The sequence below is a fragment of the Hevea brasiliensis genome, chromosome 15 (genome assembly GCF_030052815.1).
Source record: "Hevea brasiliensis isolate MT/VB/25A 57/8 chromosome 15, ASM3005281v1, whole genome shotgun sequence".
In the NCBI taxonomy this organism is placed as follows: domain Eukaryota; kingdom Viridiplantae; phylum Streptophyta; class Magnoliopsida; order Malpighiales; family Euphorbiaceae; genus Hevea; species Hevea brasiliensis.
Window position 1 is genome coordinate 53,352,851 of NC_079507.1, and position 23,280 is coordinate 53,376,130.

The 23,280-nt window shown below is 33.7% G+C and overlaps 1 protein-coding gene and 1 non-coding gene across 2 annotated transcripts; one reads left to right on the forward strand and one right to left on the reverse strand.

Annotated features, from left to right (window-relative positions):
- Positions 1 to 7,216: 7,216 nt before the first annotated feature.
- On the forward strand, positions 7,217 to 7,324 carry LOC131174226 (small nucleolar RNA R71). The gene has a single exon (XR_009144474.1). It is a non-coding gene; the product is annotated as a small nucleolar RNA R71 (small nucleolar RNA).
- Positions 7,325 to 13,648: 6,324 nt separating this feature from the next.
- Positions 13,649 to 17,321, reverse strand: LOC131173760 (receptor-like protein EIX2). Its single transcript, XM_058135902.1, has one exon. The coding sequence runs from the start codon at positions 17,294 to 17,296 to the stop codon at positions 13,832 to 13,834; it is 3,465 nt and encodes a 1,154-aa protein (XP_057991885.1). The 5' UTR covers positions 17,297 to 17,321; the 3' UTR covers positions 13,649 to 13,831.
- Between the last annotated feature and the right edge of the window lie 5,959 nt (positions 17,322 to 23,280).

The following is a 23,280-nucleotide window of genomic DNA, read 5'->3' on the forward strand; positions in this document are numbered from 1 at the left end:
GCTTTGATACATGTGAAGCTACCGAAATTGTCTTTTTGCTGGAGGAGGGTGTGGAGGCTGGAACTTTTGGCTTTTTGGGTGGTGGTTCCGATAATGGGGTGGGTGGTTCTTTGCGTTTGGATAGAGGAGGGGCAGAGGACATGGATCGCACAGATTTTGACCGAATTTTTCGTTTGTACGTGGTTGGGGGAGGTGGTGGGGGTGTCGCTTGTGGAGGGGAATTAGGGTTAGGAGGTATTATTGACAATGGTGAAATCTGGAGAGGAGAAGCTGGACGGGAATGGGGAGGCGACTCCATTGCCTATGGAGAGGATGGAGAGATAAGGGCGGAAATGAAAATGTAGGGGGAAGTTTAGGGTTTACGTGGTGAAAGTGCTAGTGGAGAAGAAGGGAGAGAGACGGTGAAAATGCCGGAAGGAATGGAGGTTGAAGGACGGTCGTGGGGAGAAGAGTCGGAAAGTGGAGGTGGGAATTTTATTTGCCGAAAAGGAATTTGATTTGAATCGGGTTTGTAAAAGACTGCATAAGTAAAAAATGATTTATGCATAACCTGTGCACTCTTTTATACATGTTTCAGAATGATTTGAACTTCAGAGAAGTAGCTTATGCACAAGTGCATAAGTCATGCACTGTCCTTATGCACTGTTCGGCAGGTATTGAAATCTTGGGTTGGTGGTCATGCAGTTGCGCATAAGTCATGCACCTTCCTTATGCATGTTTCGGTGACTTTTGAAATTTTGAGGAGTGAAGTTATGCGGGAGTGCATAAGTTATGCACTCCCCTCATGCATCTCTCGGCGGATTTGGCTTTTCAGAGAATCAGGTCATGCAGTTGCGCATAAGTCATGCACCTTCCTTATGCATGTTTCGGTGATTTTTGGAATTTGGGTTGGTGGTCATGCAGATGTGCATAAGCTATGCACTCTGCTTATGCACTCTTCGGTGGGTTTTGAAATTCAGAGTGTGAGGTCATGCAGAAGTGCATAAGCTATGCACATTGCTTATGCATGTCTCGGCAAGTTTGGAATTTTCGGATTTCTGGTCATGCAGAAGTGCATAAGTCATGCACTCCGCTTATGCACCCCTCGGCAGGTTTGGAATTTTTGGGTTTCTGGTTATGCAGAAGTGCATAAGCTATGCACTCCGCTTATGCACCCCTCGGCAGGTTTGGAATTTTTGGGTTTCTGGTTATGCAGAAGTGCATAAGTCATGCACTCCGCTTATGCACCCCTCGGCAGGTTTGGAGATTCAGAGTTTTTGGTCATGCGGAAGTGCATAAGTTATGCACCCTCCTTATGCAGACTTCGGCAGAGAGAGAAAATGAAGAATTTGAAGTTATGCAAATGTGCATAGGTCATGCACTCTGCTTATGCAAGTTTCTAAAGATGTGAAATTTGACAAAATTAGGCTATGCAGAGTTGCATAAGCTATGCACTCTCCTTATGCACTTGCAATAAAGGTGAAAAATGGCAAGAATTGTGGTTATGCAGGATTGCATAAGCTATGCAGTTGCTTATGCACAATTCAACAAGATTAAGATTGCAATGGAACATGAATTGCAAGGGTGAAAAATACCCTAGAATGAAGAAGTATAATTCCATGAAGCATAAATCATGAGAAATTTTCACCAAAAACACATCAATATATACAAAGTTCATCAAAAATGCATCACACAAGCTTGTAGAAGATGAATCCTGCATAAAAGACCTTTGAGAACCATGCCATTTTGACTCAAATTCTGCAAATCAACATTTAGCACATTAAAACTCAATAAAATCTACATAAGGTTGTATCTATTCACAAATGATGAAATGAACTCTCCAAGTTATGCCAAGAGAATGCAATATTGTCCACCTTGAATTCCACAACCCAAATAATCTCAAAACTACAAAGATGACCAACTTACCACCATATTAATATTAAAGGCACATGTACTTAAAAGTTACACACCCAACCTCACCAAGAACATAAGCCATCTGCTGCAAACACCCTCTTTGCTGCAGATTTCATTTTTCCTCTGCATAAACCAGATTGCAGCCCAAGGACAGAATCTATCTGCTGCAGACTTTTCCTTGCTGCAGATTTCACTTTTCCTCTGCATAAACCAGATAGCAGCTCCTGCACAGGTTATGCAGCAAAAATCAATCAGTTTTTGGGAAAATTTGAAGGACAAAATTTTCAAGTTAAGGGTCACTCCCCCAACAGTTCACCAGCCTTTCTTCATTGAAATACATCTACAAGGGACAAGATTTAACAATGTCAAAAATTGAATTTGGGGAGATTTAAGATAAAAACAAAAACAATGAAAATGAAAGTAAATTAGCAAAAGCAAATAAAAGGACTTGGGATGCCTCCCAAGAGGGCTAATTTATAGTCCTTGGCTGGACTCTTCATGAATTTCACTGAAAAGAGGTGAGGGATTGGAGAGCTTGTAACAGCTTGCTCCTATTATTGGGTCTCCAGTTATGTAATGTTTCAATCTATGCCCATTGACCTTAAAATTCTCAGATTTTTCACTCCAAATTTCTATTGCTCCATAAGGGAAAACCTTAGAAATTCTATATGGACCAGTCCACCTTGACTTGAGTTTTCCAGGGAACAATTTCAATCTTGAGTTGAACAACAAAACTAAATCACCTTCTTTGAATTCCTTTTTCCTCAGATGCTTATCATGCCAAACTTTAGTTCTTTCTTTGTAAATACGGGCACTTTCATAAGCATCCATCCTCAATTCCTCAAGCTCATTAAGTTGTAACAACATTTTCTCACCAGCTTGCTTAAGATCAAAATTCAAGGTTTGAATGGCCCAATATGCTCTATGTTCTAGCTCTTCAGGTAAATGACAAGACTTACCATACACCAACCTAAAGGGAGTAGTTCCTATAGGGGTTTTGTAGGCAGTCCTATATGCCCATAAAGCATCATCTAGTTTGATAGACCAATCTTTCCGAGAATTGTTCACTGTTTTCTCCAAAATATGCTTGAGCTCTCTGTTAGAAATTTCAACTTGTCCTGAAGTTTGAGGATGGTATGGGGTAGCTATCTTGTGCACTACACCATACTTCCCCATTAAGCTCTCAAATTGCTTATTGCAAAAATGGGAACCCCCATCACTAATTATAGCCCTAGGAGCTCCAAATCTGCTTAAGACAAATTTCTTCAAGAATTTCACTACCACTCTAGCATCATTAGTTGGAGTTGCAATAGCTTCCACCCACTTTGACACATAGTCAACCCCAACTAAGATGTATCTATTACCATATGAAGGAGGAAATGGCCCCATAAAATCTATTCCCCAAACATCAAATAATTCCACTTCAAGAATATTATTTAGGGGCATTTGATCTCTTTTTGACAAATTTCCACTCCTTTGACATTTATCACAATCCAACACAAATTTCCTCACATCCTTAAAAAGATTTGGCCAAAAGAAACCAGCTTGCAAAATTTTACTAACTGTTTTAGAGATTCCAAAATGTCCTCCATAATCAGAAGCATGGCAATGATGCATAATACTCTGTACCTCCTCTTCAGGAATACATCTTCTAATTAGACCATCACAACATCTCCTAAAGAGTAAAGGGTCATCCCATCTATAAAATTTCACCTCATGTAAAAACTTTTTCTTTTGTTGCCATGTCATACCTAGGGGTAAAACTCCACAAGATAGATAATTCACAAAGTCTGCATACCAAGGTAGTTTAGCAACATGAGAGAAAAGTTGTTCATCCAAGAAAAACTCATCAATAGGGATTTCATCCAATTCTTCATCATCCAATTTCAACCTACTAAGATTATCAGCAACTACATTTTCAGCTCCCTTCTTATCTCTAATCTCCAAATCAAACTCTTGTAGCATCAGAATCCACCTAATGAGCCTAGGTTTGGCCTCCTTTTTACGGAGCAAATACCTGATGGCTGCATGATCTGAAAATATAACCACCTTTGAGTCAATAATGTAAGGTCTGAATTTTTCCAATGCAAAGATAATTGCTAAAAATTCCTTTTCAGTTGTTGCATAATTTGTTTGAGCCTCATCCAGTGTTCTGCTAGCATAATAAATAGCATAAGCCTTTTTGTCCTTTCTTTGACCAAGAACAGCCCCAATTGCATAGTTGCTAGCATCACACATAATTTCAAAAGGTAGGCTCCAATCGGTGGTTGCATGATTGGTGCGATGATAAGAGCTTGCTTCAACTCGCAAAAGGCATCCAAACACTCTTGGTCAAATACAAATGGTGTGTCATTACTTAACAAATTAGACAAAGGTTTGGCTATTTTAGAAAAATCCTTGATAAAGCGTCTGTAGAACCCGGCATGTCCTAGGAAACTTCGAATTCCTTTGACATTGGTAGGAGGAGCCATCTTCTCTATCACTTCAACTTTGGCTTTATCAACCTCTATTCCTCTGTTAGACACCAAATGTCCAAGCACTATCCCTTCCTGAACCATGAAATGACACTTTTCCCGATTTAACACAAGGTCGATTCGCACATCATTTGAAAACTTTAGAAAGGTTAGCCAAGCATATGTCAAATGAAGATCCATAAACAGAAAAATCGTCCATAAAAACCTCCATTATGTCTTCAATGAAATCTGAGAAGATTGCCATCATGCATCTTTGAAAAGTGGCTGGTGCATTACATAACCCAAATGGCATCCTCCTATAAGCAAAGGTTCCATATGGACAAGTAAAAGTAGTTTTCTCTTGATCATTTGGATGGATAGGGATTTGAAAAAAACCTGAGTATCCATCTAAATAGCAAAAATAAGAATGCCTAGCCAGTCTTTCCAACATCTGATCAATGAAGGGAAGTGGAAAATGATCTTTTCTAGTGGCAACATTTAATTTTCTGTAATCTATGCACATTCGCCAACTAGTCACCGTTCTAGTGGGAATTAATTCATTATTTTCATTTTTGACAACTGTCATTCCACCCTTTTTTGGGACAACATGTACTGGGCTTACCCAAGTACTGTCTAAGATGGGATATATGATCCCTGCATCAAGCAATTTCAAAATTTCCTTTTTAACAACTTCTTTCATATTTGGGTTCAACCTCCTCTGATGTTCAATAGATGGTTTACAATTTTCTTCCAAACTGATTCTATACATGCAAAAGTGTGGGCTTATTCCCTTAACGTCATCTATGGTGTATCCCAAAACTTTCCTAAATTGCCTCAACACTCTTAACAACTTATCAGCCTCTAAAGTACTCAAATTTGCATTTACAATTACTGGATAAGTGTTATTGGTGCCAAGAAATTCATACCTGAGCTGAGAAGGAAGTTGCTTAAGTTCTACCTTAGGTGCATCTTCTTCCTTGAATGATGGTTGCTTAGATTCTGCTTTTTCCTCTTGTGTGAGTTGAAAAACTGGAGCAGAAATGAATGGTGGACTTCCCTCTAAGTGTTGAGCATATGCAGCTACAAGAGGGTTGTCATAGTCTATGCCTCCTCCATGAACCAAACAATTTTCAAGTGGATCTTCTGGATATTTCTTTCTGAAGTGTTCTTCAACCAGCTCATCAATAATATCAACTCTCAAGCAAGTATCAGCTTCAGAATGATGCTTTTTCATAGTGTTATTAATATTGAAAACCAATTGCTCTTCACCAACCCTAAGAGTCAGCTTTTCTCCCTTCACATCAATCAATGCTCCTGCTGTAGCTAGAAAGGGTCTTCCCAAGATGATTGGGATATTAAAATCTTCCTCCATGTCCAAGATGACAAAGTCAACAGGTATATAGAACTTCCCAACCTTCAGAGGCACATTCTCCAAAATCCCTTCAGGATACTTAATTGACCTGTCAGCTAACTGAAGAGAAATGTGGGTTGGTTTAAGATCTCCCATATTGAGCTTCTCATAAATGGAAAGGGGCATAAGGCTAACACTAGCCCCTAAATCACATAAAGCTTTTGTAGAACATGATTCTCCAATGTGGCATGGGATTGAAAAACTCCCTGGATCCTTAAGCTTTGGAGGAAGTTTCCTTTGAAGGATAGCACTACATTCTTCTGTCAAAGCTACAGTTTCATCATCTTCAAGTTTCCTCTTGTTTGAGAGAATTTCTTTCAAGAATTTTGCATAAGAGGGCATTTGTGAAAGAGCGTCAACAAAAGGCACATTTATGTATAGCTTCTTCAAAACCTCTAAGAACTTCCCAAATTGCTTATCAAGTTTGGCTTTGTGAAATCTTTGTGGAAAGGGAAGTTGTGGCTTGTAGGGTTCAGGAGGTATATATTTCTCTTCCTTCTTTTCAAATTCCTCTTTACATTTTTCTGCACTCTCTTGGTTTTCACTCTCATCAGTTTCTTTCTCATTTTCTCTCTTCTCACTGTTTTCACTCTTCTCATCATTTATAACTTTCCCACTTCTTAAAGTAATAGCTTGACACTGCTCTCTTGGGTTTTCTGGTTGACTTGGAAGTTTTCCAAAAGATTTAGCACCTGAGGAAGATGCTTGTTGTGCAATCTGGTTTTCCAGCATTCTGTTATGTGTTTGCATCTGTTCCAGCCTTGCTTTCATCTCTCTCATCTCCTCATCATGCTTATTTTGGTTAGCAAGAATCTGTTGTAATAAAGCTTCAGTGGTGGAATTTCGTTCTTGCTATTTTGGTGGAGGGTTCATATTTTTCTGCTGAAAATTAGGCAGTGGTTGCCTATTTTGCTGATATGGAACTCCTTGTTGCTGATGTGGTTGAAAATTCTGATTTTGAACTTGATTTTGCTGATTTCCCCATGAAAAGTTGGGATGATTCCTCCAATTTGGATTATAAGTTTGAGAATAAGAATTCCCCATTTGTTTGTTTCCATAATTACCAACATATGCTGCTTGTTCTCCATAGTCTACTTCACAGCTGGTAGTTTCCTCTGCATAAGCCACTTGTTGTGAACTTCCAGCTGATGATGATGAACTAACCAACATACTCAAATCTTCCATCTTCTTAGCAAGGACATTTGTAAGTGCATCAAACTTTGCATTAATCATGTTGAACGGATCAAGATCATACATTCCAGCAGCTTGCCTCTTTTGAGTTGGAGCTGGTCCTCTTGGACTACTCCAAAGATGAGTATTCTTTGCAATTTTCTCCAATAGCTCATAAGCTTCATCTTCATGCTTCATAATAAATTCTCCTCCTGTTTGAGCATCAATAATCCCTCTGATTGCAGGAGTGACATTTGTGTAAAAATTCTGATTTATCATCCATTTCGGAATGGCATGATGTGGGCATAATCTCTCTAATTCCTTCCATCTCATCCATGACTCATAAAGAGTTTCATCTTCTCTTGGTCTGAAAGCTGTCATTTGATTCCTCAACTCTTGAGTTTTTCCAGGTGGAAAATATTGTGCAAGAAATGCATCAGTGAGTTGCTCCCAATTTGTAATGGAGTTGTGAGGTAAAGAGTCAAGCCAATCCAATGCTCTATCTTTCAAAGAGAATGGGAATAGCTTCAATCTTGCCACATCATCAGATACTCCAGGTTGTTTTTGCATGTCACAAATCATAGCAAACTTCTTCAGATGAGTATGTGGATTTTCAGAAGGATGCCCTCCAAATTGAGAATTCTGAATCATTTGAAGGACTCCAAAATCCATCTTGTAACTATTTGCATCAATTCTTGGTCTTGCTATGCTTTCTCTCAAGTCATCAAAACGAGGAAAAGCATGATCCATCATACTTCCCCTAGGCACGTTTGCATTAACGACTTCTTCTCCTTGGGCTTCATTTTCATTGTTTTGACCATTTCCAGCATTACCAACACCAATTCTAACTCTTTCATCAGCCATGTTTGCTTCAATTTCGGTTTCTCTCAAAGCTTCCTTTCTTTTTCTGGTTTCTTTCTTGTTGGCCTTACAAAATTTCTCAATTTCTGGATTGAACAATAAGGTTGCGTCACTTGTGCTTCTAGCTCTTCTCATAAAAGGTTAAAAGTACCTGAAAAAGAACAAACAAACACAAAATGAAAAGATAACAAAGATAAAACTATAAACAACAAAAAAAAATAATCAAGAATTCAATCTTAAACAAACAACTCCCCGGCAACGGCGCCAAAAACTTGATGCGTCCCTACCGCAAGTGCACGGGTCGTACAAGTAGTATAGAAAAGATATCGATCCCACGAGGAGTTGTGTTAATGATTGAATTTTTGATATAAAAAGTTGAGTAAATTGAAATATTTTTGAAATTAAAGTAATGAATTGATGGGTATTGAGAATGTGAAATCTATGTATGCAAAATTAATAATCTATTCAACAATGTATTAATTAAACTAAAATTGCATCAAATTGAAATAAGCAAGTTCAAGTATGGCAATATTCAAAATGGCAAGTAATTAAATTCGATTAGAAATTAATAATGGTAAAAAGGTGATTCCGGAGTTCGGGATTTCATATCCGAGCTATTTTGGGATTTTAAATTGGTTATCCAATCTTATGAAACTTATGGGTTTTAAGGAGATTAATTCTTAAATCCTTTGAATTCCCTTTCGAGTGAGACAAAGAGTGCCTTAATCAAACTAATCCTACTTTCGTGGAGTTAGAATTAATTAAGACCCATTAAGTTCCTTAATTAATCTGTGAATCCTCTTAATCCTTAGCCTATTTCTAGGTCTAAGTTAATTAAGTCCAATTTCTTGATTATCTATCACAAGGCCTTCTCCTTTCGGTGCTTCAACCATGGATTAAGAACATCACTTAATGGGATCCTACACTAAGCATGTCATTAAGCATACAAGAAATGAATAAAACTCATTAAGACCACAAAATATGGATTACCCAATTAAAATCCACAAAATATCTCAAATATTACAACCCTTACTCCAGAATCAAAGGTAAACTACTCACTATCCATAATGCTTACAAGATATTATGAGTTTATAAGGAAATAAAGCTTTAATCTAAGCTAAAGAATAAGAAATTAAACACTAGAAATGTAGAAAAATGTAAGGAAAGAAAGAAATCTGCAAATCTTAGTTGAAAATGGTGTGGAAGGTGAAAATGACTCCTCCAATTCTGCCTCTCTTCACTTTTCCTTTTCTGCTCCTTCCTTTTTTTTCTCTAAAATGGGAAAATGAGACTATTTATAGCATTTTTCTGACATGGAGCCCTAAAATGGTATGTTCTAGGAGGAATTATCTCGAGGAATCTTCTTGACTCATTAATGAACTCTTTATGGGATCAGATAAGTGGATCGCATAAGTTATGCAATCCCTTATGCGCGATTTTACTGATCTGGTTCACTTATGCGAAACTGCATGACTTGGTGCATAGGCTATGCACAATTCCGTGAAGGTGCATAAGAGAGGCGAGAATGTGCATAAGCTATGCAGTCTCCTTATGCACATTTCGATTGGTTCTGGAACAGTGATTTTTCTCCTTATGCAGATCTGCATAGCTTATGCGGCAAGTTATGCACAATTTGGTCAATGCATATTTCAGCTTGAAAACTTGTTTTTGACATCTTTAGCTGTAGAAGTCACTCCTCAGTGGCAGAATTTCTCTTCAGTCCTTCAAAAACACCATTTTTCCTACAAAACAAAGTAAAAATTACAAATTAATCCAAAATCGACAATTATGAAAAACTCACTAATTAACTAATGAAATTAACTAAAAATGACTAATAATCAAATAAAATGGTTATGAAATTAGACCTAAATGACTATGCAAAATGTATGCATCAAAATACTACTTTTTTTATTTATATTATTTGGTGGCATAATTTTTACGTTAATACGAAGAAGTGATTTATAAAACGTTACCCTTTTAACTTTTAGAGGTAGAGAGAGTATTTTAATTAAATGATACCATTATTTAAATAGGTAATCACTAATATTTAATGATTAGTAAAATAACTGACAGCTACTTGAACAGTTAATATTGCCAAACAACCATTCCTAACCCTTTCATTGATTTAAACTAGCTTTAGATACAAAAGTATAGCAGAAAATCAATAAAGCTTCTTTGAAGTTTAAATCACTCATATTATTTGCAGCAACAATAATTCAAAATTTAAAACTCAAACAGCCACATCTAATCCAACTTATTTTTGCCATGTGAATGGCAGTGTAAATCTGCCCAAAGTAGGGATTCGCCTTAACTGAATTTCCATGGTCCTTAGGTAACTGATTGAAGCTCATAACAAGATAGCAAAAGCTAAGTTCTTTTCAAATCTTGCCATTTTAATCAGATCTCTTTTAATGCTTATAAAATTTTATTTATGACGCCATATCATAATCAAGTTAGCAAAGAGTTTACGAAAAGATAATCAACAGAAATTATCATCTCAGCAAAATTCTATTTAATCTCATCAGACAAATTCAATGGACTATCAGCAAATAGTGAGCAAAGAATTTCATTATAGAGCTGGCAGCTGAAATTGGGTAACAAACCAGAACAGAGCAGTTACAGGAATGGATGTAGCTGTGTTGAGAAACATTACATAATACGTATGCCAACCGAATTTTCAGATATTATAAGTAAAAGGAATAACATGATGAAACTTCTCTCCTGCTTTGGCCGTGCAATACCACTAAAGTAAATCAAGTTACCTCCACTCTCTCAAGATAACTTGTGGCAATACTAAAGCATTTTTGTGTAGTAATTGTAACATGTCTTGACGTAATGCAATTAAAAGTATTGACAATACGGTTAGAAATCTTCCATTTCTCTTTTCATTTTTTTTCCCCAGTTCATTTACTGACTACATATTTGAAAAACCCTGTTCATGTTCATTGCAAAACCAAATCATGCATCTTGATATGAATAAGTTTTTTCCTTTTTTTTTTTCTCATCATTTGTTCCTATTATCAATTACAATTATTACTATTCTCGCTGTAAATCGTATACATATATAATAATAGACCAAGTCTAATTTAGAGTCTTCACTTTCTCCCATATCCCAAATAAAAGATTAAATACCATTTTAGGCCATAAGTTTCGAGCTTTATTAGTTTTTTACTTCAGAAAATCAATCGATATTAGATTTTCTATCTTTTCACAAAAAGTGTTAGATTGTTCTGTTATGTTTTGTAGGGAACTGGAAGATTACATGGGTTGGGAAGATTACATTTAACTTAAGCAATCATAGGTCGTCAAAACTTAACCCATAGAATAAATTAGATTTTAATCTAACAAATTTTTAATTTACTATGTCATTTTCATACTTATCCTCTCTCATTTTGATTCGTTTTTGGATATTTAGGAAAAATAACAGATATTTAGGATTTTACTTGTACAGTGTAATAATAATGAAAAGATAAAAGGGACATAGTAACTAAACTAAGAATAGACATAAGAATTTTACAAAACAATTAGATTATCTCTCTAATATTTAAGTTTTAAGAGAGGAAAATTTAAACATTAAGAAGAATAAAAATGGTTTGATAGTTGACACTTAACAGGACACACTGACTTTGGAGAGCTCATGTTCTAAACTTAGAATTATTGTAGAGAGGCAACAAGAGTGGAGATTCATTAAAGTTTTCTTGCTTCTTTCCAACTTACAGCTACCAGAATATCAAAATTCCTTAGTCTTATTACTACTTCTCTTCCTCTACTCTTATTGAACGAGGACTCTCCAAGCTTAAGAAAAATATGCCTATCCTATTGGGGAAAAAAAAAAACTAATGAATAAAGAAAACTTTTATTCATAGACCCTGTAAGATCATTGAAAATCTGATACCCCATGCATGTGATAAACATGAAAATTTTTATTGAATGAAAATTTTTATTAGGTGAGGACTTATTTGGTCTTAATTAGAAAGTAAATGAGTATATTTGGCCTAAAATTTAATTTTGAGCTTATTTAGCCCCTTATCGAAAGTATAAGAGTTTATTTGGTATTTTCTTTTATTGAAAAATAATTTTTTAAAAAATTATTTTATTATTTTAATATTTTTATGATTAAATATGTAAAATTTAATTTTAAATTAATTTTTAATTCTCTCTAAATAATATATTTAAAAATGCATTATTAAATAGTAACTTCAATAATAATGCTAAACTATTCCAAGTTAAAGTCATTACTCCTTCTCATATGCTAAGTAAATAATTATAAAGTCAAGTCTCTCCAGTATGTTAAAATTAAAAAGCAAAAAACTAATGGAAATGGCAAAGTCAATTCTTTCTTATTGGAAAAGAAAGGAAACCAAGTAAATGAGATAAATGATGAAAAGCAATAGAGGCTTGGTTCAATAGAGCTTCTCTCTCACCTTAGTCCAAATAGGCTGTTGAAGAAGACTCTGCTTATGGAATCCTATTGTAGAATGCAATGCATAGAAGCATCCTTGATGGGAACTTGATAAAATTTGCAAGTAGTGTCAATTCGTTTCATTTTTTTAATTTACATCAGCATTTAAAAAAAAAAGAAAGAAAGACTTGACTTGTGGAAATTTGTGAATACACTTGTGAAAATATGGGAACTTGTGGAAATTTAGGAGTACCGTCAATTTGTTTAATTTTTTCTAACTTGCATATGAGTAAAAAAGACTTAGACTCTAGTTTAGAGATTTTTTTAATCTAAATCTAATACATCAAGAATTTAAAGCACAAAAATATGAAATTTAAAAAAAAATAGAAAAATTTTAATATATTTTGTATTTTACGTATATGATAGATTAAATTTTAACAAATGCTTATATTAACAATGGTGGAAATGAATACCAACATTAGTAAAATTTCATTGTTCATCGAAAATCAAAATAAAAAGTATGGTGCCATGCTATGATGAAGTCAATGTAATTAATTAATTAATAGGAACATTTGAATCCTTTACTTCTCTTAACTCGATAGCAGTAAGTATTTTTGTGTAGTAACCGTTACTTATTTTCATGTAATGTAAATAAATGTATGGACAATATGGTTAAAAATCTTCCATTTTTCTTTTCATTTACTGAGTATATATTTCAAAAACCTTGTTCATGTTCATTGCAAAACCAAACCATGCATTCTTGCTAGAAATCATTAAATAATAAACCAAGTCATTTACTGAGTATACATTAAATAATAGACCAAGTCTAATTCAAAGTGTTTACTCTTTCTCATACTCCAAATAAACAATTAAATACCATTTTAGGCCTAAAGGTTCAAGCTTTGTTATTTTTAGTGTTTTACTTCAGAAAATCAATCAATATTAGATTTTCTGCTATTTTATAAAAGGTGTTAGATTTTTGTGTAAATATATACTAGCAAGCTAGCTGAAGAGATAAGGAGGAAAAGTTTTAAGCTGAGCTGGCAGTATAGCTGTATTCTAGAATGTACAGGTAGCTAGTAGAATGTACAGGTGTCCAGAGGTAGTTATTCTTTTATTTGTGTATAAATTGTATTCTTTTTTTTTTTTTTTTCTTATTCTCTCATTCAATTTCTCTGTTTTGTAGGAATCTTTGTATTTAAACTCAATTCTTCATGTCCACAAGGAATGGAGAATTTCAGAAAGAGTTTCATTTCTTATGATATCAGCAGCAAGTATAATTGACAAGGTAAATAGCTCAATCTCCTTAGTCTTACAGAATTTGAAGTTGCCATGCTAGTAATTTACAATATTTGTATATTTTTGTATATATAATTGACGAGGTAAATAGTTTTTATCGTTATTAGTCAATTTTTTTCTTAGTTAATTATTTTTATTTAAATCTACACGACAATCACAAAACCACACACAAAACCCTCACAACAGTGGGACTTTTCATTTTTTATTAAACTCAATTCAAAATTACAAAGTAATTGCACAACCATACAAAAACATCGTCACAACAAACATAAAGCTAAACTCATACCTAATTATGTAGACGTGCATAGCCCATCCCCACATATATTTGTTTTGGACAAAACTCTATAAACCATGACCTTTCACAAATCTAGCAACATTTACATAATACCACACCATAAATTTGTCCCACAAATTATCTAGGAAATTGAAATATAAATGCCTCCATCTTCTATTAAACACTAAAGGACCCATCACTGCCCAAAATCCTACCACATATCCTGGTGCAATGCTCACATAGAAATAGAACCAAGCAAATGATTTAGACCCTTTGTCTTCTTCTCCTCTTTCTATCCCAATAGGAGGCATATCACCATCAACATTGCAGTTCTTGCTGAGTGGAAGCCCACAAAGTTTGTTGCCACTGAAAGTAGATGGATCAAAGCCTTGCAATTGAGTGCCTGAAGGTATTATTCCTGATAACTTGTTGTTGGATAAATTCAATCTACTCAAAAATGTCAAGCTTGACATACTTGGAGGAATTTCTCCAAAAAGTTGATTCTGAGAAAAGTCAAGAGATTCTAATGCTTTCATATTTCCTATTTCCCCTGGAATGCTTCCACTCAAAAGATTATGTGACAAATTTAATGAATGCAATGCTTCAAGTCTTGTTATTTCTTCAGGAATATCTCCTGATAATTTATTATTTGAGAGGTCCATACTCCTTACGAAATTAAGATTGGTGGAATATTCAATCATTTCTCCCTTTGTCATAATTGAGGAACTATCAGAAAAATCCAACCCATGCAAATAAAAGACAATCTGACCTTGCTCTCCCGTATCAACATAACTTTCATCTACCATTGCACTGAAGTTATTGATACATGTTGGTATGGTACCGCTGAGGTTGTTATTAGCAAGATCCAAGATTTGCAAATAAGTCATGCGGCAAAGCCCTATAGGCACGTGACCATGAAATTGGTTCCCACGAAGATTAAGAATAACCATCTGTGAATAATTTTGATTCTCCAGCCATGTTGAAATATTTCCCTCCAATCTATTTTCATCCAATTCAAGTACCGTCAATGCTTCGCAATGTTCAAGTGACAATGGTATTTCACCAAAGAGAGTATTGTTGCGAAGGTTTAAGAATTGAAGGTCACTTAAAATCCCAATGGAACTAGGAATTTTTCCACTGAAATAGTTGTCATTTAATTTTAAAACTTCTAAATATTCCCAATTCATCCAACAATCAGGTATCTCTCCGGATAGATGATTTTTTCCCAAGTTAAGCAGCATAGTGATCAGATAATGCGTTCTATGACATAGAAAGGTGAATAATGATCCAGAGAGTAAATTATCGGAAAGATCTATCCAATAGGAAGATACATTAGGCAATGGGCCGTTGAATTTATTTGAACTCAAGTCGATGGAGGAAAAACTATATTCAGCAGTGAACAAATATGGAATCTTGCCATGCAATTGGTTATGAGATAAATTAAGATTAGAAAGTCTTAAAGACCAGTCACTGAACCAAACAGGAAGGGTACTTGAAATTTTTGAGTTTGACAAGTCTAGAAAGACTAACTCCTTCAGTGAACGGAGCCATCTAGGAAGTTGAGGTCCAACATCCCAAGATCGCAAAGATATTTTTTCAACAAGTTGAAAAGGTGGAATCCAATGAGGATTGACTCTTAAAATCAGTTGGTTATGAGAGGCATCAAAATATCTCAGATTTGTAAGGTTTGCAAAGTGAATTTCAGAAACTTCACCCTCTAATGAATTATAAGAAATATCTACATCTACTAAATTTTCAAGGGCTCCAAAACCTATGGGGAGACTTCCATTCAGTTTGTTATTGGAAAGGCGTAGAGACGTCAAGGAAGTCAACACACCCAAAGTGGCTGGAATTTGGTGAGCAATCGAATTATCGGAAAGATCGAGAGAATCCAGATTCTTGAATTGTCCAAGAAGATTATTTAAATGACCTGATAATTGACAATTAGATAAAGACAACACCTCTATCCCATTTGAAACACAACCTGAGAGAATTTCAAATACCTCATTTATCTCTTGGCTTAAATTGGTGCCTGACAAATGGAGTGACCTCAACTTGCAAAGATTTTTGAATGATGCCGGAATTCCTCCTTCAAATCCATTGAATGACAAGTCAAGGTTGTTGAGGGAAGTCAAGTTTCCAGTGGCACTTGGAATTGCTCCTTCAAGCTTGTTGTTTGACAAGTCAAGGCTGTTGAGGGAAGTCAAGTTTCCAATGGCACTTGGAATTGCTCCTTCAAGCTTGTTGTCTGACAAGTCAAGGCTGTTGAGGGAAGTCAAGTTTCCAATGGCACTTGGAATTGCTCCTTCAAGCTTGTTCTCTGACAAGTCAAGGCTGTTGAGGGAAGTCAAGTTTCCGAAGGCACTTGGAATTGCTCCTTGAAGTTCGTTGTGTGACAAATCGAGACTATTGAGGGAAGTCAAGTTTCCAATGGCACTTGGAATTGCTCCTTGAAAATTGCAGTATGTCAAGTCGAGACTGTTGAGGGAGGTAAAATTTCCAATGGCACTTGGAATTCCATCTAGCAACTCAAAATTAGAGGAAAGGCGAAGAAGCTCAAGCTGGGGAAGACCATGTAACCAAAAGGCCATGGAAGAATTAAAAGAATTATCAGACAAATCAAGCTCTCTAAGTGAAGTTATATTTTGAAGTTGAACAGGGATTGGTCCAAAAAAATTATTAGATGAAAGATCAAGAGAAGTCAAAGTTGGAGTGTGAAAAATCCAACTGGGCACAGAAGATTCACCAAAACTATTTCCTGTCAAATCAAGGATGGCAAGTGATGAAAAGTTGATGTTGGAAGGAACCTTATGATTTAGTGAACAGTATGACAAGTGTAATTCTACCAGAGAGGGGAGTTTGTTCATCGCATCCAACCAATCCAAGGCTTTACTAAGATTCACAGAACTCAAGTCAAGGAATTCTAATGATGAGAGACTAGAGAGCCAATCTAAATTCTCAACATATATCTCACCTCCTTCAAGATTTAGATATTGCAAATTTGAAAGATTTCCGAGTTGATGAGGAATCATTCCTCCAAATCCTGCTCCGGAGAAGTTAAGGTATCTTAAACTCTTCATAGAGCCAAGGAATTTGGGAATGTGAATTCCTTCAAAATTATTGTTGCTTAGGTCTAGATACTTCAAATGCTTCAAGTTGAGTAAAGATTGACTAATCTTACCTCTGAATGTGGACCTCTCCCAATATTCATCATAGTCACCGCTGGCATTAATGGCATAATACTCATCCTCGGAAAGACTTCTAAGATGGAGCTCAAGAACACGGCTGGTGAGATTATCACAGATGACTCCAGGCCATTCACAGCAATCCGCATCACGATCCCAAGAAGAAAGCCGGTTAGAAGGATCTTTAAGGCCAAGCTTGAACTGCAAAAGAGCTTCTCTCTCACTTTCAATGCAGCCAGCATTAAAGCTTCCATGACAGAGGCCAGGACTAAAAGCAGTTGCTGCAAAGAGAAACCAAGGGAAAGCAAGTGTAAAAGAAGTAGCACTCATTGGTATTTTCATGAGCATTCACTATTAGAGGTAAAACTATGGAGGAATACACCAAAGAATCTCACAATGGAGTCCTATTTATAATGTCTTTCATGCTTGATCACCACGGAAGTTTCCATTGATTTTCCTACTAATTTGTTTGTTTTGTGTAGATAATTCTAAATTCTAAAATACAGACAATCAAATATTATTTTTTTAAGCCAACCAAAATAAATTTATATTGAAAAATTGGGTTAGTTAAAATTCTGTCCGACATATCTAATAGCTTCATTTGATTGCCACTCTGCATGCGTAGAAGGTCTCCATTGTACAACAATTAATCAATTTATAAATTTTCTAAAAAAAATTTACACTTACAATTTTTTATTTTTAATATTTCCATATGAATTTCAAATAGAACAAAATTTTAAAAGTATTTTAAATGTTTTTCCAAAATAATAAAGTTCACATCTCGTACTATTTTTTAAAGAGTACATATTAATTAATTATAACAATAATCAAAATAATTATTCTAAAACTCAACAGATTTATCAACTAAATTTGATAAGAAAATTCAGCTGTCAAAGAAAAGTCCCATGAAGAAAAGTCCAATACATACTGAAGTATTAATTTGGATTTAGAATCGACAACTTGGTGTGTAATTTGGATTTGGAGAGCTCATGTTTCTATATTTAGAATTGTTGTGAGGATAAAAAAGAGTAATTAAATTTTATTTTTTTTTAAATTTAATTTATTATAATAAAATCATTAAATTTTAATTTGAGTTACCAAAAGTCACTATAACTTATTAATTAAATCGCTTTTTTAGTTATCATATTAACTAAATAGAGTATAATTTTTAATTGCTGTGTCTCAACTTTAATGTATTGTAATAAAATTAATTAACTTTAATATGAATTAAAAATGTAACTCAATCACTCACCGTTTTTAGAGACAACTCTAATACTAAAGCTAATTGGTGTATTATTTTTTTTTTTAATACACTAATTGAAGATAAGTTGAGAGAAGGGAGATTGAGGTGGTTTGGTCATGTGAAGCGTAGACATACGGAGGCTCCAGTTAGACAAGTAGAACACATTTTCTTAGAGGATAGAAAGAAAAAAAGGGGTAGACCTAAATTAACTTGGAGGATAGTAGTACAATATGACCTAAAAGCATTACACATTTTTGAAGATTTAACCCAAAATCGTTTAGAGTGGAGAAAGCGAATCCATATAGCCGACCCCAAATTTTTGGAATAAAAGCTTAGTTGAGTTGAATTGAGTTGACTTGAGTTTAATATTAATTGTGCATATTTTGATATTTTCTACTATATATCAAGTGGTAACAAGCATATATACTATATGTTATTATATATCAAATGGCTAATATAAAATTATCCGGTTTTTTAAGCTATTTTTTTTTATTTGTCCATGCTTTGATTTGTGATTAATATGTATAAATTAATTAAAAATTTATATCATTTTTAGCATTATTAATTTATTAGTATAGTCATCAAATTGATTTTTTTTCTAATGAGATTTAAGTATAATTAATTCCAAAATTATATTGATTTGATTTATAATTTAAATATAATGTCTTTATTATTATTATTATTATTATTATTATTATTATTATTATTATTATTATTATTATTATTAAATTGAGTTTTATAAAAATAATTTTAAAAAATATTATTCTGTTATTTTAGTATTTTTATAAATAAATGTGTTAAATTTAATTTTAAATTAATTTTTAATTCTCTCTAACTAATATATTTAACAAAAATATATTATCTTAATAGCAATTTCACCAATAAATTATCCAAGTTAATATCTTTATTCCTTCCTATACACCAAGTAAATGGTTATAAAATTAAGTCTTTCTAATACGACAAAATTAAAAAAACAAAAAACCAAGGAAAATGGCAAAGTTGATAAAGTCAAGTCTTTAAAATAAAAAAGCAAAAATCAATGAAAAGAAAATGGCATTGGCAAAGAAAATTGGTATTATAAACCGTGTGGATCCCATGAAAAAAAATCCAATACATAGTAAGTATTAGATGGACAAAGGAAATAAATGTTAGAATTGATAACTTAGCGTGTAATTTGGAGAGCTCATGTTATAGACTTAGAATTATTGTAGGGAGAAAATAAGAGTAGAAATTCATTAGAGTTTTCTTGCTTCTTTCCAACTTACAGCTACAAGAAAATCAAAATTTCCAAGTCTTATTACTGCTTCTCTACCTCTGCTATTATTGAACATGGAGTCTCTAAACTTGAAGAAAAATATGCCTATTCTATTGAAAAAAAAAAAAAAACTTACTGATGAACAAATAAAACTTTTATTCACAAACCCTTTAGAATCATTGAAACTCCTATACCATGCATACTGGAAAAAAAAATTATTGATGGAAAAGAAAATTTTTATTGAATAGAAAGAAAATTTATGTACAACTCAATGACATGCGAATACAAGTGTTATTTATGTAGTACTAAAACTTAATAAAGTTAACTAATGAGAGTTTGAATTCTAATGAAACTCAATCATAAATAATAATAATAATAGTAATAAATTTAATTGATTTGTTGGGAATCATACTAGATTGAGGCTGTGATAAAAAAGTTGCAAAGACTGCATTTATCTCTTTGCTTAGATTGAGATGTCAAAAGCTGTAAAGTCTTACGACTTAAAAAACTTAAAACTTCTAATTAATTTTCACTTTTGGCCTCTTAATTTTAGAGATTAATTTATTTTTTTCCCTTATTTTTAATTTTATTATAATAAAATCATTAAATTTTTAAATTTTAATTTGAATTAAAAAAAGTCACTATAACTAGATTAATTGAACCAACTTTTAAATTATTATATTAAATAGATAGAGAGTAAATTTTGCCTACTATCTCTGAATTGCACTTAACTTCAATATGAGTTAAAAATATAACTCAATCACTCATTGTTTTAGAGACAACTCCAATATTAAAGCTCATTGTTATATTAACTAATTTTTTAGTCTTTAATATTGGATATAGTTTTATATTTTCTAATATATATCTGATGTGGCCCAACCGCAAGTGCACGGGTCGTACAAGTAATATAGAAAAGATATCGTTCCCACGAGGAGTTGTGTTAATGATTGAATTTTTGATATAAAAAGTTGACTAAATTGAACTATTTTTGAAATTAAAGCAATGAATTGATGGGTATTGGAGTATGAAATCTATATGTGCAAAATCAATAATCTATTCAACCATGTAATGATTTAACTAAATTTGCATCAAATTAAAATAAGCAAATTCAAATATGGCAATACTCAAAATGGCAAGCAATTAAATTCAATTAGAAATTAACAATGATAAAAAGGCGATTCCGGAGTTCGGGATTTCATATTCAAGCTATTTTGGAATTTTAAATTGGTTATCCAATCTTGTGGAACTTACGGGTTTTAAGGAGATTAATTCTTAAATCCTTTGAATACCCTTTCGAGTGAGACAAAGAGTGTCTTAATTAATCTAATCCTACTTTCGTGGAGTTAGAGTTAATTAAGACCCATTAAGTTCTTTAATTAATCTGTAAATCCTCTTAACCCTTAGTCTATTTCTAGATCTAAGTTAATTAAGTCCAATTTCTTAATTATCTATCACGAGGCCTTCTCCTTTCAGTGCCTCAACCATGGATTAAGAACATCACTTAATGGGATCCTACACTAAGCATGTCATTAAGCACACAAGAAATGAATAAAACTCATTAAAACCACAAAATATGGATTACCCAATCAAAATCCACAAAATATATCAAATATTACAACCCTTACTCCAGAATCAAATAAAACTACTCACTATCCATAATATTTACAAGATATTCTGAGTTTATATGGAAATAAAGCTTTAATCTAAACTAAAAAACAAAAAGCTCAACACTAGAAATGTAGGAAAAATGTAAGAAAAGAAAGAAATCTCCAAATCTGGTTGGAAATGGTGTGAGAGGTGATTGTGACTCTTCAGCTGCTGCCTGCTCCTTTCCCTTTTCTTCCTTTCTTTTTCCTCCCCTTCTAAAATGAGATAAGGGTCCTTTTTATAGTTTTTTTTTGACATGGAGCCCTAAAATGGTATGTTTGAGGTGAGATTTTCTGAGGGAATCTTCTGCCAGCTCATTAATGAAGTCTTTGTGGGACTGCATAAGTGGACTGCATAAGTCATGCAGTCCCTTATGCAAGTTTCGGCTGGTTTCTGGTTCACTTATGCAAAACTGCATGACCAGGCGCATAGGTTATGCACAATTCCGTGAGATTGCATAAGGGGGGCGTGAATCTGCATAAGCTATGCACTCTCCTTATGCACAATTCGGCAGGTATTGGAACAGTGTTTCTTCTCCTTATGCAGATCTGCATAAGTTATGCGACAAGTTATGCGCAATTTGGCCAATGCATATTTCAACTTTGAAACTTGTTTTTGACATCTTTGGCTGTAGAGATCACTCCTCAATGGCAAAATTTCTTTTTAGTCCTTCCAAAAACACCATTTTTCCTACAAAACAAAGTAAAATTTACAAATTAATCCAAAATTGACAATTATGAAAAACTAACTAAATAACTAATGAAATTAGCTAAAAGTGACTAATAATCAAATAAAATGGCTATGAAATTAAACCTAAATGATTATGCAAAATGTATGCATCAAATACCCCAAAACTCAAGCTTTTGCTTGTCCTCAAGCAAACTTTAAAATGTGATGCAAAATTTTTTTAGGGGTGCCTTATCCAAAGAGCTATGAAAATCACCTATTAAAGTAACTTAACACACCTTTAGCCATACCAGCAATCCATATACCCATCCTTCAAAATGCAAAGAATCTAATGCTTATCCAAGCTTTCACCGCTTAGCCATCAAGTCAATTATCAATCAAAATTTCCAAACCAACCAATCAAAAGAGAGAGTTATGCTCAAAAGGAATTCTAGGACAATCAATAACCAAAGTGTCTCTATATAGAATGATGGAATTAAATGAATGAATGGATAATTTTCCAATCCCATAGGCAAATTCCCTACTCCTATCTCCCCTAATGTAGCAAGTACTATCAAGAGATCAAGGGTCTTTTTAGAGATGTAATGAGGCCATGAGGTTCAAAATGAGGCTAAGAAGAAAAATGGGTAAAAAAGATTCAAAGCATGAGAATATTTCCAATCTTGACAACATAAGGTACACTTCTTATTTTATTATATTTTTTTCTTTTTCTCTTTTATATATATATATATATATATATATATATATATATATATATATATATATATATATATATGGAGGAGAGAAATACACAATGAGAATTGTCAAGTGCTAGCATAGTTTACAAAACACATAAAAATGGAGGGACATTTTGATACTTTAAACTTGTATCTTGCATTTTCTTTTGATGATTGTCCCTAAAATTGCCACCCCCAAACTCATTTCTTTTAATACTTTGGGTGGATTTCTTTCATTTTGAATGACAATAATGAAAAGCACATATACTAGCACTTTTACAAGATAACAAACATTTCTTCTCCCTTTTATTGTATTTTTTTTTTCTTTTTTTTTTATGTGCCTAATGTTATAAATAATTATTCTCATGAAAAGGGTAGGAGTGTTTGGTTCATTAGCTAGGTAGCAATAAGGGTTTCAAGAAAAATTAGGGATAAAAAGGCTCAAAGGGGTTTGCAAGGGTCAATTTTAATTAGGAAAAAAGCCAAAGGTTTAAAATAAGAAGGTTTAAATCAAAGAATGCCTAATCATCTCTCTTTTCAAGTACAAGCTGGTATTTCGCCTTGAAAGGTTTAGAAAATTTGTTCTAGGATTGGTGAGACATCATTTGACTACCTTATATCCAATAACTCCCTCTAAACACTCCAATCTCTAAAGGACTAGTTGGGTGGCTTTTTAGCTATGAAGATATAGGCAAGGGATAGACACTTCAAAACCTTGCACCTCTTAGGAAACTTTCAATCCACAAACCCAACTAAAGGTAAGTCAAATCACTCTCATAGGCAC

Coding starts and splice junctions, on each gene's coding strand:
- LOC131173760 (XM_058135902.1), bottom strand. CDS start 17,296: ATGCTCATGAAAATACCAATGAGTGCTACTTCTTTTACACTTGCTTTC.